Below are 18,845 nucleotides of genomic sequence, written 5' to 3'. Positions count from 1 at the left end.
ATCTTAAGACATAGCCGATGATGATTCTATCATCGGCATCCCCGAGGCCCTCCTGAAAGAAAGGGCAAGAATGGTATAGGAACAGTTTTGGGAAAAAAACCTAAAATATTTATGTTGATAGAGAAAGGACCGCTGGACAGTATGGCGACCAAGGACAAAGGGAAAGCTGCCATTACTGCCATTGAATACTTTGCACCTGACAGAACCATGCTCTTCAGCTTTTACAACCACCCCTAACCACTTTGGGTATGGGCTGATGGGACAAGTATTAGTCCTGGAAAGTCGAACCTACACGTGGACGTTGGATAAGGGATACAAGCTAATATAAAAGGGGAAGCAAGAAATCCGGGAAGGAGGCTGGGAAAAAAGGCCAAGAACCAAAGCCTCCCAGACCGTATCGAGGAGAATGACTCCTCGAGCGAACACAGTTTAAATTTGTATGAACTCTATGTCTAACCACCGTCCGGTGACCAAGGCTTAGCCTTTCAAACCCACGCTCTACAAATTATATTATTTGGGCCTTTTTACGTGCGAACCCAATACTATTTTGGGATCGTTACAAATCGAGTCCTTACAATTGGCGCCGTCTGTGGGAAAGACTTGTGTGTTGGCACAGGCGGTGGGTCGAGAAAGTCTCTCTGTCACTTCCAATAGCCTGTTATAGTGTTCTAGCACAAAGTTCCATTAGGGGCTATGCTTTTTCATTAAGGGCTACGCTTCGAAGCGCTAGTAGAGCGAATGGTTCTAAGGGCTTGGCTGAGGGGCTAGTCCCCCCAAACCAATGTCCCACACCTTGGCCGAGGGGCTAATTTCCCCAAACTTAAAAATCAAGTTTTGGACAGAATCAAGGTATTGCATGGTCCTCGGACTTAAACCTATGGGGAAACCAACTAGTTAATGAAAATATCTAAGTTTTGGACAGAACTAAGGCATTGCATGGTCCTCGGACTCAAACCTATGGGGAATCCAACTACTTAAAAATCAAGTTTTTGACAGAATTAAGGTATTGCATGGTCCTCGGACTCAAACCTATGGGGAAACCAACTACTTAAAAATCAAATTTTGGACAGAACCAAGGTATTGCATGGTCCTCGGACTCAAACCTATGGGGAAACCAACTAGTTAATGAAAATATCTAAGTTTTGGACAGAACTAAGGCATTGCATGGTCCTCGGACTCAAACCTATGGTGAAACCAACTACTTAAAAATCAAGTTTTGGACAAAACCAAGGTATTGCATGGTCCTCGGTCTCAAACCTATGGGGAAACCAACTACTTAAAAATCAAGTTTTGGACAGAACCAAGGTATTGCATGGTCCTCGGACTCAAACCTATAGGGAAACCAACTACTTAAAAACTAAGTTTTAGACAGAACCTAGGTATTGTATGGTCCTCGGACTCAAATCTATGGGGAAATCAACTACTTAAAAATCAAGTTTTGGACAGAACCAAGGTATTGCATGGTCCTCGGACTCAAACCTATGGGGAAACCAACTACTTAAAAACTAAGTTTTGGACAGAACCTAGGTATTGCATGGTCCTCGGACTCAAACCTATGGGGAAACCAACTACTTAAAAATCAAGTTTTGGACAGAACCAAGGTATTGCGTGGTCCTCGGACTCAAACCTATGGGGAAACCAACTACTTAAAAATCAAGTTTTGGACAGAACCAAGGTATTGCGTGGTCCTCGGACTCAAACCTACGGAGAAGTCAACCACTTAAGGAGAATTCCAGATTGCTCAGACCTACGAGATGATTATATACTAAGAGTCGGATTAAGTCCTAGACGGAATGAAGATCTCGACCTGTCCTCGGACCCTCAGTTCTAAAGGAACTGATGCAAACGAGCGTTTAAATTCGGTACGATCATACTTCGATCCTCGGACCTGATGCCAAAAATGACTAAGGCTATGAAGGATATTAAGAGGGTGGCAAAGCACCCTAGTACTTGGCGACCCGCATGGGCAGCTCATTGTGGGTTACCCCTCCTCGGATGATTACCTCCTACACAGTACCGAGCATTTAGCTGTCATCTTATTTAGTCTTGGGTACATAACCTTTTCCAGGTCGGCATTATTGTGCCGAATAGTTTCAATAACCTCGGAATAATGTCTTTTTCTTAACAAGGGCCTCGGCCCTAAGTATTGTTTTTTTCAGGTCGGCATTATTGCGCCGAATAGTTTCAATAAGTTCATAAAGATATCTTTTTCTTAGTAGGGGTTTCGGCCCTAAGTATCATTCTGAATAATAAAAAAAAAAATCACATAATGGCACATCCATTCATAGCATAACTATTGCAGAGAAAAAAAAAAGAATACATAGAATAAAATAATGTCAACTTTTATTAATGTAAAGAGGTAGTACAGTGTACAATAAGGGGCTTAAACAAGTCTATACAGGAAGCTAATTACAGAAGCAAAAATAAAAAAAATAAAATACAACAAAACTACAAATCTTTCTAAACTCTGCTCCAGTAGCGACCGTGTATGAGAGGGAGACCCCCTTTGATGGATGAGGAGAAGAAGAGGAAGAAGTAAAAGCACCAGGATGGATCTGATGATGGGAAAGAAGAAGAAGGGGAGGCAAAAGGAGGCACCAGTGAAGGAAGAGAGGAAGAAGTAGGGATACTTAGTCCTTGCGTCAGCCCTGACTCCTAACACGCTGGTGCCATATTAGCTATGCTCGAAGGAGAACGGATGGCACTGATGATGAGCAACCCCAGCTCAGTTGTACCAAAAGCTTGATGCGATTAACACCTGCTTCGGATTTTGGCTGAAGGAAGATGATAAATATCTTAAGTCTCTGTCTGCCCTGCCCTGACCGAGCCATCTTAAGTTTCGGAGGGACATGGTGCTTCTAGAGAGGATGTGGTTCCTTCACCCCCACTTTTACCTCAGACATATTGCACTCTAAGGTTTGATTGTGCTGATAAGGAAAACTTCGAGCGTAGCTTGAGGTTTGAGGCTTTAGAAAGGTTAAAGGGTCACTATGCAAAGGAAGTACTCTCTTGTTTTGCTTCTTATATGGAAGGTAAGTTCAATGGCATTTAATCCGTACAGATTTCCAAGAAGAGCTGCAAACGAGATAATGTCCATTCAACTCCCCAACGTCATCTATAACCGTCAGATTTGATTGGCCTCGTAAAGGAAAGTTATTAAAGACGCGCCTTGTACACGGGAATGGCAGGAGCGCATCGTGAGTAAATCTAAAAGAATGTCTTGTAACTCGGCGCATTTTCTATGCAGATGAAGAGACACTGACATTAATGAGGGACAAAGCTGGGTAAGCCATGATACAGGCCCGACATCAGCAAAATCCTCCTCCCCGACCAAGAGGTGGGGCAGCAGGATTTTGAGGGGCTATTGTGAGGTCCAATAATTTGTGACCCTGTCCCATTTTTACATTGGGGTCTAAGGCTCGAACTGAGAAGGGATATAGCCGAGGACGTATGATAAAAGTCCAAGTAATCTTAAGACATAGCCGAGGATGATTCTATCCTCGGCATCCTCGAGGCCCTCCTGAAAGAAATGGCAAGAATGGTATAGGAATAGTTTTGGGAAAAAAACCTAAAATATCTATGTTGATAGAGAAAGGACCGCTGGACAGTATGGCGACCAAGGACAAAGGGAAAGCTACCATTACTGCCATTGAATACTTTGCACCTGACAGAACCATGCTCTTCAGCTTTTACAACCACCCCCAACCACTTTGGGTATGGCCTGATGGGACAAGTATCAGTCCTGGAAAGTTGAACCTACACGTGGATGTTGGATAAGGGATACAAGCTAATATAAAAGGGGAAGCAAGCAATCCGGGAAGGAGGCTGGGAAAAAAGGCCAAGAACCAAAGCCTCCCAGACTGTATCGAGGAGAATGACTCCTTGAGCGAACACAGTTTAAATTTGTATGAACTCTATGTCTAACCACCGTCCGGTGACCAAGACCTAACCTTTCAAACCCACGCTCTACAAATTATATTGTTTGAGCCTTTTTACGTGCGAACCCAATACTATTTTGGAATCGTTACAAATCGAGTCCTTACATTAAATATATTAACTGAATGAATCATACATTCATCTTGGAAAGTTTTGTTTCTAATAATACTTCGGATAGTTTTAACTACTTTAAATATACTTTAACTTTACATATTCATCTACTTTAATTTATAAAGAACTTCTTCCACACTTTTATTTTTCTTCATTAGTTTTACTTCAATTCATTACTCTTAATTTTTTTTAATAGTATGAAAAAAATTAATGGAACAAATCAATTAAAAAAAAAAATTTAACGTTACTAATGGTGTGACTCAACAAGAGCATAATAATATTAAATACTATATTTATTATATACATATATATTATTTTTTCAATATCCATTTTTTAAAATTAAAGTTTTTAAAATTAATTAACATCGCGCACCCTTAGTGCGTGATGGTCACTTCTTAAATATTAGTTTTTGTGAAGTGTGGGGTAGGGGGGACCAAGGGTCAGGGTCAAAGTATATATTTCACACACATATATACTTTGATTAAGCTAGAATAGAATATTTATTTTAGATAAAAAAAATTCTAATTAACATAATAACTTATTATAAGTGAATGCATTATTTATTCATTAAAAAAATCATTTATTTTCTTCCGTTATCTATCTAATTCTTAAGATAAGGATAACCCTTTTTTTTGTGTCAAAAATAACTTGATTAACTAATTTAGTTAAGATTTTCTTAGCATAGTTAAATTAAGATTATACCTTTAAAAAGTGAATGCATTGTTAATCTATTTATTACGGGTCTTCTAAAAAATAATTATTTATTACAAGGAAAAGTACATAAAACCTCAATTTGGATTTTCCTATAAGATGGAATTCCCCAAGGTTTTGACGTTAATACTTAATAATCCCCTTGTGCTATTATTTTATTTATAAATTGCGAGTTATGTGCTACCTCTTTCCCATATTATTGGTATTGTAACAGTTAAATACATATGTAAGGACTCAATTTGTAACGACCCCAAATTGGTTTATTGGGTTCGAACGTTAAAAATCCGAACAATAAATTTGTAGAGAGTGGGCTAAAAGGCTAGGTTTTGGTCACCGGATAGTGGTTAGTCATGGTGTTCATGATAATTGCACAAGGGTGAACCGTGCTTGCCCAAAAAGGTTTTCTCCTCGGCACGGCCTGGGAGGCTCTAGTTCTTGGCCCTCGTCCAAGTCTCATCTTCTAGATTGCTTCCTTCTCCTTTTTATACTAGCCTTTACCCTTCCTCCAACGTCCACGTGTAGGTTTAGTTTTCTAGGGCTGATACTTGTCCTATCAACCCATACCCAAAGTGGTTGGGAGTGGTTGTAAAAGCAGAAAAACATTACTCTGTCAGGCGCAGAGTACTTAATTGCAGTAATGGTAGCCTTTCCCTTGTCCTTTGTCGCCACACTGTTCAGGGGTCCTTTTCCCATCAATGCAGAGGTTTTTAGCTTTTCCATGAACCGCTTCTATACCATACTCGCCCTTTCTTCTAGGAGCGCTTTGGGATGTCGAGGACAGAATCGTCATCGGCTATATCTCTAGGCCATTTGGACTTTCGTTGTATGTCCTCGGCAATGTCTCTCCTCGGTTCGGGCCTTGGGCCCTAATGTAAAGTGGGTCGGGATCACAAATTCTCTGGCCCCACAACATATTTTTATTTTTTGGGAGGAGGAGGAGGAGGAAGAACGACATAAAAGGGCTTTTTTCCCTCAAAAAAAAAAAAAAAAAAAAAAAAAAAAAAAAAGAATAAGAAGAAGAAGGAGAGTTTTGAGTCTAACATCCTCCCTCAATATTGTTTTATGTAAAAATATAGTTCTACTAATTGACACATCTCATTACATGAGAAATAGAAGAATTTAGTATTACATTCAAAACTTTTTGGAATACTGCAAGTAACCCTAGTATAATAATGTTTAATTTCTCCCTCATATCATAGCCGCCTTTCCTACACGTAACCCTAGTATAGTATATATATATATATATATATATATATATATGAACAAGAACAGATCGATGGCGCACAATACGAGAGACTCACAACGCAACTAAAGAAAAAAGCAGTGATGGGCGGAGGAAGCAGCCGCAGCAGTTTTAATTCTATGCCACATGATGTCATCCTCCACATACTCTCTCTGACTTCGCTTCCATTACATAGTTTACTCAGATTAAGGTTTTTGTGCAAGTCCTTGTATGTGGCAGTCACTGAATTAGCGGAGGCAGACTTGAAGCGCTCAAGGGAAAACTCGCTTGGGATCACTTGCTCTCGCAGTCTTGGTAGCGTTCACATATATTCCTTACAAGAAGGAGGTGGTTTTAAGACTTTGATGGGGCCTATATACGTAGGTACCAACACCATCGAGTTGTTACCACCCATAAATGGTTTGATCTGTTTCACTGATCTTGTGGATTTTCATGTATGTAATCCTATCACGGGAGAGTTTGTTACTCTCCCACGCTGTCTCCAATGTGCACAAAGATTCATTACTGGAACTGGGTTTGGATATGGTCCTCAAACAAAGCAATATAAAGTGATTAAATCCTTCGAAGAGTTTCCCATGAGGATTTTAGTTTCTAAATTCAAAGCTGCAATAAAAACTGTCGGCTCTTCTGATCCATGGAGTATTGTTGATTGCCCCATGCCCATACCTTCTCGGGGAACAATCTATATGGATGGCACTATATACTGGTTGAATGTGTCGAACACATTTATCATCAATATTACAGCGTTTGATATTGACAGTGAAACATTCCGAAGAATCAATCCACCACCTCCAGATCTTTATAAATTCGATGATTCGAAGCGTTTGGGAGGATATGATTCGATGCATTTGGGAGAATATGAAGGGAGGTTGTGTTTGGTTGACTACAGCCTCACTATGAGTACTTTTTATTTAAAGATATATATCATGCTGCGGGAACATCAATGGGTATTTGGATATAATGTCCTTTTGAAGGATTTGCAACCATACTATGCTGTAGACCCATGTTGTATCAATTTCTCATGCTTCAACAAAGGGAAATTAGTACTACTTCTAATTGGAGAACCAAAAAGGGTTCTTTTTTATAACATCAAGAGCAGAGATTTTGAAGCATTAGAAGTTGGTGATCAAGGTCTAAACACCACAGATTTTAAGGTAGCACCTGGTCATTTTGAGGGAAGCTTGACCCTTATACCTAGGGCTAGGTCACCCGTTAACCAGGGCTGGCTCAATATATTTTGGGCTGATTTCTTGCATTTAAATATTAAAAAAATTCTATTTTTCTCTTCTTTTGAGACTCAAACATAATTTAAAACTTTGTCTTTCTAGTATTTGGTTACTTAGCCTAATAGATAGTATTTTTTTTAATTGAGTAATATAATGAATTTGCTTTTATATATGGGTTGAGAACTTGAGACTATTAGATATTTTTATGGTTAAGCGAAGTGTATTTCATAATTATACTAGAATTAGTATATTGATTTTTTTTTTCTCGCAAAAATAGTTTTATTTGTTAACAACTAGTGTTAACGTGGACCATATATAAGAGTATACAACTATGGTCCTATGCTACTCCACGTACCCACCCAATTTGTTAAATGAATGAATGAAAATAAATTTATGAATGTACTGTAATATAAAGTAATTATCAAGAATAGAATGAAGTGAAAGTAATAAAATGAAATAGCTAGAATAATAAGAAAGTTCAAGAAAGAAGCAAAGGTTCCAGAGAAGTAACAAACCTGAGGATCAGACTAGAACAAGGAGAAGAAGGTCCAAAGTGCAGCAGCTATAGCTTCAACCCCCAAAAAAAAAAAAATTCTATTTTATTCTTTAAATAGAGTGTGGGACAAAATTTCCAGCAATTCATACAAGAAAATTTGAGGTTTGAGATTGAAAATGTATAAATTTTTAGTTCGTCAAAAAAAAAAAAAAAAATGTATACATTTTATGTCTTTTGCTGATTTCAGTAGTTTGGTTGAGAAAGAAAGTGTGTTTTTTTAGCTTTTTGGTGGAACATTAATAAGTTCTACACTTGAAAACTCAAAAGATCAAAGGTTACACATCCAACAAAAATTTCTTTGTTCTAGTTTTTTCTTTAATAAAAGAAAATATTACTTTTTATTTATTGGTTAAATTTTGGGGCTTAATTAATACTCTTGGGAAGGAGATATCTTATTGGCTAAAAGTAATGTTACAATTGAGTTAGTAAGTTTTTATTGGTTCTAATTATTTGGTCACCATTGACATTATTTCATAATCTACCATTCACTATTTGTTAAATATCTTGTGAAAATTTTTGGATTGGTTAAAAGTTGGGGTCTTAGACGACCACCTCACTTACCTAGTTCATTAAGCTGGCACTGCCGTTAATAGAATCCTTTGTTAAAAGGAATAATGAAAATATGATTATTGAAATTCATAGCTACAGTCTTTTCTATATCAGTTGAGCTTGCATTTCCATTGAAACAGTAGGCAATGTTTTCTTCCACACAAAAACAAAAATGAAAAATGAAAAAAAAAAAAAAAAGAAAAAAAAAAAGAGAAAAAAGCTCTTGCCACTCACTAAACCTCGGAGTCGTGTATAGAAAATTAAGGCGTCAAATAAATCTTATGATTCTAAATATTTTCAAACTATTGTTATACACTACAAGTGTTATACATTACAAGTGAAGAGAGCATGATAACACTTACCCTCCCAAGATTGATTAGTACATCACTTGCATGAATTTGCAATGATGACAACACGTACTAACACTTTTATTTAACCCATTACCTTTTGTCTTAAAAGTCAAATAAAAACAATTTCCCTCCTATCTTTATAGCTATATAAAGATTTCAACAAGGCGGCTCTAGTTATCAAAATGCTGTACCTCATTATATATATGTGAACATTGACCGTCTGCATAATATCTAAAAGTTAAAGTGAAGTACATCATATCTAAAAGTTAAAGCGAAGTATTTATTACTATAATGCTTGTGTTAAATCACATGAGAGTATCATTTTGATTTATTTTGGTCCACTTCGGTCTATCAGGTCCATTTCATTCCACTTGAGTCTATTTCGGTCCACTAGGTCCATTTTGGTCCACTTTGATCCATTCAGTTCAATTTAGTCCATTTTGGATTAATTAAGTCTTAAATTGATTCTTTTTGTAGGTTACCTTTTCAATTTTGTGCTCAAAATTTCATCATTTTTCATAATTTTTGGGTTGAAAAGTATGAAATTTTATTTTATGTGGGCCAAATTCTTTAGTTTTGGGCAAAACAAAATAGATATTATAAATTAGAGATATGTGTCATAAAAAAGCAGTAAAATAATAAATATTCATAAGATTACCTTAAAATTCTTTCAATGATAATATAGGTATTACACTTATATTTAGAAAGAAAAAAAATGCTACAATTCTAAACTTATATAATAATTTAAACTTAATGTAGCATTTTACATGTGCTCTATGGAATTGAAATGTATTTTTTTTAATATTGTTGGACATGTTCAAATTAATTAGTCAACCAATTATGGTATATTTATTATAAAAAAAAATCATTTTACAAATATCTTCTCCATTTAAATAAAACAATATTATAATTATGTAATATACATAAAACTAATAGAAAATATTTTTAAATAACTCATGCATTATTTAATCTACAAAGTTTACATTATATTCTTATAAAATAATTATATTACATTTTTTAACGCATCGTGTGGGTTTGCAACTAATTTTTCTTAAATTAAGATGAGTAAAACCACATCACTCTGTTTATGGATGATCAAACATTAACATCAGGTATCTTTTTATAGTTCATATTTCACTTGAATAGTTAAAGAACAAAAATCTCTCAGATATAGGTGGGTGACGAGGCTTCAATTGAGTTGAAGGAAGAAATGGTGCTGGCATATGTCATGGAAATTTGAAGACCCAAATCGTTTTGATTTGGCTAGGTAGTCTTAGTGACGTTTAGAAAATAGAATGAACATATTTAGACAACAAAGATAGGTTATTTTGTTCAAATCTTGTATCCTAGTTTCCATTTTTTTTCTTCCACCTCCACCAAATCTCCACCCAATAATCATTTGAACTCACGATGGCACTCGCAAGCTTCCAATTCTATTATATCCACTCGTCACTCTTCACCCATGACATTTCTCTCTAGTTGCCTATTCTAATGCTAAAGTTGAATACAAGGCTCTTGCCATCACTGCCTTGGAATTATTATGTTTATAGGTTTATATCTCTTTCATGATCTTGGAATCTCCATTGCTTAACCAATATTGGTGCAATGGTGCTTCATTATGCTAACTTCAGTGCCAAAATTATGTTCGTCGATTTCGTCTTTCATTAGGTGTACTATTAATGCTTTTGTTTGTAACCTTCTGACACCTGGTAGAATTTAAGTACAATTTGTTCCTTCCTTCACAACAATAGGTTTGACTTCAAGCAACAAAAGTAAAAGTCAAGAGACTTTTATTTGAATTTCTATTGTAAGTCACATTACCCTTGTATAATTTATTTGTTTGCGTCAAATAAGTAGGTAAAGATCCATTGATGTAACTACATGTATTCACTGAATTAATACAAATTTGAGACTGCGAAAAAAAAAAAAAAAAATGTGATGCAACAAAAGTATATCATTTTGTATGTTTACTTAGTACAATGATGCAAAAAGTGGGTGTTTGAGTATAAAATTGTGCTTTCATTTTATACTTATAAGACATATATGGGCTATACAAATTTGATAAAGAAATAAGTTAATTTGATACTTTATATTTGAGGCTTGATACGTATTACTTTAATTATTATTATTATTATTATTATTATTATTATTATTATTATTATTATTATTTTGATATCTGATGGAATTTAATTTTTTATTGAATTCAGGTTAAAAATGTCTTCCATGATAGAAGGATTAGTCATGTTTTGTCAAATTACAGTGCTTTTGTTGTTTTGGATCCATATATATGTGTGCGCGTGCGCGTGTCAATTACTATTGGGTTGAATGTCTTGAATTTTTTCTAAACTCATTGATTACTACGTACGTATATCCCCACCAAAAAATAGTGAGAGTTATTTTGATAATACATTTGGAATGAGATCATTTTTTTTTTTTTTTTTGGATGACTGGAATGAGATAATTTGGTGGTTCATTTAGAGCATCTACAGCAGTAGAACTAAAAATTTAGCTATTTGGCACCACAAAAAGTTACGTTATCTATTTTATCTACACACATGCTGCAGTAGTGGATCTATTTTATCTTTCAACACAATAAAATAATATAAACATCACAATAAAATAAGATATCTACTACAATAAAATAATATATCCACTACACACAACATCACAGCCACACACACAAACCGCAACCACAACCACCACCACCACAGTCCACAACAAAGAAAGAAAAAAATCAACCAAGACCAGACCCACCAAGCAACACCCACACCCACCACCACGAAACTCACCCGAGCCACCACCATAGCACACCGACGCCAATGAACCCAACTGACGTCGACTATTCAACCACACCACAGCACACCGACGGCGTGGGTCTGAGGTAGATGGCAGCGTGGGTCTGAGGCTGATCGGCGGCTTGGGACGACTAGTGGGTCGGTGACGTCTAGCTTCGATGGCGGTGACGTTAAGGATAAGTCAAGCCGACGACGGTGAAAAAGTGAGCTTGAGAGAGTGACGTTGAGAGAGTGAGCTTGAGAGAGTTTTGATCAGAGATGAGCTTCAAATGAGAGTGACTGAGAGAGAGGCACGATGTGAGAATAAAAAATAAAAAAAAAAAACTTGTATTATTTTAATCCTGGCTGGAATAAAAAAATAGCTTTAGCTCCACTGCTGGATGGTGGTTTTTTGTGTTTTGGTGGAGCTAAAATAGCTATATAGCTATTTAGCTCCATTGCTGCAAGTGCTTTTAGATATTGGATTCATTGGCTTTCGTGCCAAGTGTTCTGAATACATCACTTGACAGGAAAAAAAAAAAAAAATCTAAATTGGACACATTATGTAAAATTAGATTACAATTAAATATGAATTTGGATCCTAGTCCCACTTTAATATGGACAAAACTTAGATACAGTATTTTAGGTGCTGTTCATTAGGTTTCCTTCTTAAGATTCAGCCATATGGCTATTTAACTAAGAAATATACTTCTATTTTAGGATAAAAAATCTACATGGCAAAATCTTAAGAAGAGAAACTAAAAAACAACACCTAATTACTATACCTAAGTTTTGTTCTTACTATATTATGATTAAATACCTAAAAAGTCTTCAATGAATAGTCATTCTCAGCATAGAATTAACAGGCATCACATCCTAAGAAATTTAAACCTTTGTCTATGGGAAAGGTTAACAAATACTAAGGATATTAATTTAGAATATATTTTTAGAAAATTTTAATAGGAAAATAAAAAAATAATTAATTTTTTTTGACTGTTTTTAAATTTTTTTTTTTTTTTTTTTTTATAAAAGTAATGTTATAGTCACAAATTATTTTATAATATTTTTTAAACTATTGATGTGACCAACTTCTTACTGATTTTCACCTAAACCCACCATTATAACATCACTTTTTTATTTACCAATAACCACATCAGCAATTTGTAAAAAAAATTTGTATCTCTAACATTACTCTTCTCATAAAAGTAGTGTCAAAATTTTCCAAAAGTAGTGTCAAAATTTTCCTAAAATAGTTTATTAACAATTGCTATAAGGGTACTCATTAACAGAACCCTTTGTTTATATAATATTCTTTCTACTTTCTTCTTTTCTCTCTCTATTTTTTTTTTTTTTTTTTTAAGAAAGAATTTATTAGCTTGCTTTGCTATTTGGCCATAGGGAATTGAATTGATGTCGGTGAAAGCAATTTGCACGTGGTTTTAATTGAGAGTAATTCATCCCGGCATTTATGAGTAAAATGCTATAACTAGCTACAAATTTTTTTACAAATTATTGATATGGTAAGTAGTTATTGTTTAATAAATGAAAAGTAATGCTAGTGATAAGTCCAATAGAGAACCAGTAAAAAAATAGTCAAACCAACTATTTATAAAAAATGTTGTAAAATGTTTACTAGTATAATATCACTCTATTAATTATAATTATCTGCTAAGCAGCTTTGCATGTTTCCCACGTGGCTGTGCAAGCTGAGGTTTGGAATCCATAAAAATGGTAGGTTGAACCAACATGGGCAAAAAAGGAGAAAAATTAAAAACCTAAAACCCGTGAAGTTATATTCAAATCTGTGCATCACAGTCTATACACATCATTTCATCATATTCATACATAAAAATTATGCAAATCAGACGACAGAGAAACCATCAATCAGATCAAACTTTCTGACCTAGAAGGCTAGAACTTTCGTATTATTTCTTACCCATAGAAAATCATCCACATTTTCAAATCTCCACCGTATACCAAAACTTTCTCCTGTGACTTGTGAGCACTGAGCATCACACCCAAGATATCCCATAATTTCCTCTACGTAAACCTCTTGTTGTAGCATCAAATAGAACTGTTTCTGCAATTTCTCTTTTGTTCTCAAATTCAAAACTACGCTTCCCTTATAGAATCAAAAGCTTTAACAGAAATGGTAAGCAAGAAAAAAAAAAAAGGAAATTAAAGAAAGAGAAAGAGAGCCCAAGACGCCATTGATTTCTGTTGAAAGTATCAGAACTTTTGCAACACCTGGACCTTCAATCTAAACCCAACATTGAAACACCTCCACCGTCCATTCGTCACTCCTCTCTTGGTCATTCCCTAACCACTACTCTCTTTCTCACTTCACTCCACTCCACACTTTTCAACGCTAACCATAGCCAACGCCTTAACCCTAACCACAGTTTCTGGTTTTCTGGTCTAGTTTATTACCATCATCATCAACCCCCATTTTCACCAAAATATTTATAAAACAATAACAAACAAAAGGGTATATAAAATTCAACCATGAATGCATATTGTACATTTGTCACTCACACCTCAGGCCTTGTAATCACTATTACCCTAACCCTAGTTGGTATTCTCTCTGGTTTAGTTTATCATCAAAATCACATTTCACAAAAAGATACAAAGTATCTAAAACCAAGCATGAATCCAGATTTCACATGTGTCACCCATGCCAGCAAAAATTTTAACCCTAGTTTGGTGCTTCCAAATCTGAATTAAGTTAATTAACCCAACACCACCCTCTCCATTAATGAAAATAAAAACGCTGTATTATATATACAATGAGAACAAAAGATGTAAATGGAAACGTGAATGCAGAATGCACAAATGTCACAAAAAACCAGAGGCAGCAATGTTAATCACCAAAATCCCTTGCTAAAAATAGCAAAAATAAGAAAAAGTTAGTGCACCCAATATTGAGAGAGAGATCTTTACTTTACCCACCACTCCTCAGTCTTACCCATTTCGTGATTGCCGAGCGTCCATAAGAAACCCACTGTGTGTTTTTACTCACAGAAACCCAAACCCACCCAAAAAAAAAAAAAAAAAAAAAAAACCCCTAAAGAGTGCTAATGATGAATATGATGGACCAACTTCATGAGAAAACCGAGATGGCCTCTGGTTTTGTGGCAGGTGGAGAGGCTGAGCTTGGGCTTGTCACTGTGCAGGGGGACAAGACCAAGGCCACCACCAATCATGGATCTGGGTCGGAACCGACCGGTTCGACCCGTCATGACCTTGTTTCTGCTGTTTCGGGTTTCGGTGTACTCCACAGGAAGAAAAGGATGGCTAGGCAGAGGAGATCATCATCTTCCACCATCAAACTTCTGTCCTTTGTTCCTTCTAGCTCTGCCTCGCACGTGCCATCATCCCCACTCCCTGGCCTTCCCACTCTTCCTGCACGTGTGAGCTTCAAATTTCTCTTTTTTAATTCCTTTCCCTTTTTTGTTTTTCACAATTTTTTTTATGTGGGTTTTGTTGTAAGTCTCATTGTTCTGTATTTGATATTTGTTGCTCCTTATATATAAAATGGGTTTTTGACTTCTTTGCTTCTCTCTCAGTACTAGATGTTTGTGTTGACCTGACCAGGTGAGATTTGTTGAATTTATAATAACTCTATATCGATTTTGGAATTTATGATTTTAAACAGAGAGCTTTGATTATATATATATATATATATATATATATATATTTATCAGGTGGCAACAATTTGCTAGGATGAGTGTGTTACTTAATTTTATTGTTATATTATCTTAACGACGTGAAAAATCAGATCAATCATGCAATCAGTGGGGTTAATAAGAAATTTTTAATTAAAAGGCCAAATTGGTAGCGGGTGTTTGACTGAAATTTCGAAATTCGTGAATTGAATCTTCTTTTAATTAATTAAGGGTATCTTTGGTACATATCTTTAAACACATGTTTCAATTTTTAAATAATATTACACGAATTTTTATACACTTTTTCACCCACATGTATTTTCAAAAAATATAAACAATATTACTAGAATAACATTATAAAATGGGCCCTAACTATTTTGAGAAAATTTGTAGAGTTTTTTTATATAGAAATATTATATGAATTCTAATTTTTGCATACAACCGATTGGTTTTCAAGTTCTAATCCTAGTCCAATTAATTAAGGTTTTATTTTTAACTGATATATTTATGCAAAATAATTCAATCAAATGAAACATTTTTTTCATAAGGAATTAGTTATCCCTAATTAGTATATATAAAGCTGGATAATTATTTTGGGTTGCAAGATATTTGCAACGTTAGATGACACACTGACAGCTGTGTTACTTTCAGACTTGAGGTCGTTGTGTTTTCCTCATTAGTCAAAGAGACTTGGTTAATTAATTTCCTGTAACTGGTCAATTAAACTTTTCAATTTTATTATCATTTTGCCTTGAAACATTTTGTTGGATTAGGGCTTTTGTTTAGTATTTCATTTAATAACTCAAATATCAAATGGTGTTATGCTTTAGGAAATTGATCCAAGGAGGTTGAGATTCCTATTCCAAAAGGAGCTTAGGAACAGTGATGTAAGCTCCCTTAGGAGAATGATACTCCCAAAGGTTTGTGTTTTTACTTCTTTAATATACACTTGGAATTTAGCACTATAGCGATGCTAATAAAATCGTGCTCTGAATGGACTTTGAACTTTGAACTGGTACTCTTTGTTAACCAATAAAGAAGGTTCACATAATGCAATCTTTCTTAAAGTATACCTAAATATGCTGACATTTTGTTCATAAAACTAACCTAATGAATGCTATCATGAGACAACTTAATTTCAGAAAGCAGCAGAGGCTCACCTCCCTGTCCTCGACTCGAAGGAGGGGATTCTTATCAGCATGGACGACCTGGATGGCTTGCATGTATGGAGTTTCAAGTACAGGTCCGACTCCTCTGGCTCTCTTTGGCCACCAAGTGCATTGGAACTTGTTGATATTGTATAAAGCATACATGTATTAATATGAATATATCGTATATAATAATGTCCTTAAGTATCTTAGCCTTTTCAATTTTATGCAATTATAAACACAGCAAGCCTAGATATGAGTCTTTTTCTTGTGGGAAGCTTTTTCAATTTAAATGTGTTAAGAGTCATCTGGATGCACTACACTAAAAAAAAAAAAAAAATTAAAAAAAAAGTTTGTTACGAAGAAAGAAATCTTTGCAATAATATCAGAGTTATTGCAATAGTTATTGCAATAGTTGATATGAGGTATTGTAATAAAATATAAAGTAATAGGTTTATGTATCAAATAATTTTATTGCAATAAACTCCATATATTTTAATGAAAAATTTGATGCAATCATATATGTTTTTGCCAAAAAAAAAAATTTACTACTTCAAATATCTTGTAATAATAAGCTATCACTTCACAAATTTTATTACAATAGATTGCAAATAATTTACAAAAATAATTTAAGTTATTGTAATGATGTTTTTGTTGTAATAAATAATTATTTTATATTTGTCATTGCAATAGATTATAAAAATAATTGATATCTACTATTGTTATGATATATTCATTGTAGTTTCATGTTTATCATTGTGATAGATTATAATATAATTGATATCCATTATTGCAATGACATATTCATTGTAGTTTTATGTCTAGCATTGCAATAGATTGTAAAATAATTGATATTAAATTATTGCAATAAGTTATCTATTTGAAATTTTCATTTTAATAAATTGCAAAATTAATTGGTATCAAGGTATTGCAATAATTTTTTCTTCATTTTAATTTATTGCAATAAATTTTTCTAATGCAATAAGGTAATAAAGTCTGTTACAACTGAAAATTATAAATTATTGCAATTAATTATTGTTAATGTAATAATTTACCAATTTTAAGTTACTATTGCAACGACTTTTAACTTGTAGATGTGATATTGTGTCTAATACAACTATATTAATTTTGTTATATTAAAAGTTGATATAATAGAATTTTTTTTTATAAGCTTGTAGAGAAGTATAGGGTTGCATGTGAAACCAAAATAAAATATTTTATTTTATTTTCTTCTCTAGATATGTAATGTTCATTATCTTGGTTTTTTTCAAAGCAGGTATTGGCCAAATAACAATAGCAGAATGTATGTACTTGAAAATACTGGTATACTTTTTGCCTCTTAATTTTATCTCCTTTCTTTGTTGTTTTAAACCTTGGATCATCACTTATGCATATTGTTTTCTCAGGAGAATTTGTCAATGCACATGGCTTACAACTTGGAGACTTTATTATGATTTATCAAGACAATCAAAATCACAACTATGTATGCTAAACCAATTTACAGCTTTAGATATGTTATAAGTTTTGGATTGAAATTTTTTTACCAAAAGTTTTTTTGTTACCTTTTGGATATTGTTGCAGGTCATTCAAGCAAGAAAGGCTTCTGAACAAGATGTATATAGTGACATAACTAGGAATGATGCTAATGACCTCTTTCTTTATGATTATGAGCCTTACCGACCAAGTTCCTTGTTTGAGAATTATCCCACAGACAATGCTACAAGCATGTCATTTATCTATGACACTACAACCTTCTCAAATGACTCACCGCTTGATTTTTTGGGTGGTTCAATGACCAGCTATTCAAGAATCGGATCTTTGGAAGGCTTCGGATCTGTAGACAACTTTTCTCTTGATGACTTCTATTAAGTTGATCATACTGGTGGTGTCACATTAAACAAGGGGGCACAATCTAGAACCTATAACAATGGGGCTACTTCACTTTGGTACTGAAGCAATGTACTTTTGGGATAGGCGCATATATTTGCAATAAGGAGTAGCAAGTGTAAAACTTTTGAAATGTCCTGCATTTCATTTTCTTGGACAAATTATATTTATAGAACTTCTAATTTCATTTTGCAGCAGGACAATCATGAATGTAAGTTGTTACCACAAAATAAAAATATTGGAATTAGTAAGACAGTTCAATTCCAAGTTAAAACCTTTAATTTTGGCTCAAATTGTATTATTCAATTGGGTCAGGATCAATTTGAGTTAGGTTTGTTCTTGTTTGTAGACTCATAAGAACTTGAACTTCAACTTGATAATTCTTTCTTTAGGCTCTCTCACTTAAATTCTAAATTCACCATTTACAATAAGGGCCCACATTATTATTATAAAAAAGCCCAAAATTAAAAAATGATGTTAAGAATATTACAAATTTTACTACATAAACTTTACAAATTGATATGTCACCAATTATATAAAAATTCGAGCATTTATTTATCACTTAGTTGAAGCCTACCAATTACATTCATTGCTACATCAATTTATATGCTTTATGGAGTAAAATTTGTAATACCTTTAACATTTTTTGATGTTTGATAATAAGTTCCATAAAAATAAAATAAAATAAA

The 18,845-nt window shown here is 34.2% G+C and overlaps 2 protein-coding genes across 2 annotated transcripts; both read left to right on the top strand.

Annotated features, from left to right (window-relative positions):
- The first annotated feature begins 6,084 nt into the window (after positions 1-6,084).
- LOC126702018 (putative F-box protein At1g19160) lies at positions 6,085-9,922 on the top strand. Its single transcript, XM_050400604.1, has 2 exons — positions 6,085-7,155; positions 9,857-9,922. The coding sequence occupies exons 1-2, from the start codon at positions 6,085-6,087 to the stop codon at positions 9,920-9,922; spliced, it is 1,137 nt and encodes a 378-aa protein (XP_050256561.1).
- A 4,614-nt stretch (positions 9,923-14,536) lies between these two features.
- Positions 14,537-18,138, top strand: LOC126707010 (B3 domain-containing transcription factor FUS3-like). Its single transcript, XM_050406600.1, has 6 exons — positions 14,537-14,866; positions 15,952-16,041; positions 16,264-16,364; positions 17,546-17,592; positions 17,676-17,752; positions 17,851-18,138. Exons 1-6 carry the CDS (start codon positions 14,537-14,539, stop codon positions 18,136-18,138), a joined length of 933 nt encoding a protein of 310 aa, XP_050262557.1.
- Positions 18,139-18,845: the final 707 nt, after the last annotated feature.

Source organism: Quercus robur, chromosome 2, assembly GCF_932294415.1.
Source record: "Quercus robur chromosome 2, dhQueRobu3.1, whole genome shotgun sequence".
Classification (NCBI taxonomy): domain Eukaryota; kingdom Viridiplantae; phylum Streptophyta; class Magnoliopsida; order Fagales; family Fagaceae; genus Quercus; species Quercus robur.
This window is presented reverse-complemented; position numbering and strand designations above follow the sequence as displayed.

What these genes read in the sequence shown, in the direction of transcription:
- LOC126702018 (XM_050400604.1), top strand. Translation starts at nt 6,085, where the DNA reads ATGGGCGGAGGAAGCAGCCGCAGCAGTTTTAATTCTATGCCACATGAT. An exon ending in TAAACACCACAGATTTTAAG is followed by an intron (nt 7,156 to 9,856) that starts GTAGCACCTGGT and finishes TCTCAGATATAG; the next exon opens with GTGGGTGACGAGGCTTCAAT.
- LOC126707010 (XM_050406600.1), top strand. Translation starts at nt 14,537, where the DNA reads ATGAATATGATGGACCAACTTCATGAGAAAACCGAGATGGCCTCTGGT. An exon ending in TTCCCACTCTTCCTGCACGT is followed by an intron (nt 14,867 to 15,951) that starts GTGAGCTTCAAA and finishes GTTATGCTTTAG; the next exon opens with GAAATTGATCCAAGGAGGTT. An exon ending in ACAATCAAAATCACAACTAT is followed by an intron (nt 17,753 to 17,850) that starts GTATGCTAAACC and finishes ATATTGTTGCAG; the next exon opens with GTCATTCAAGCAAGAAAGGC.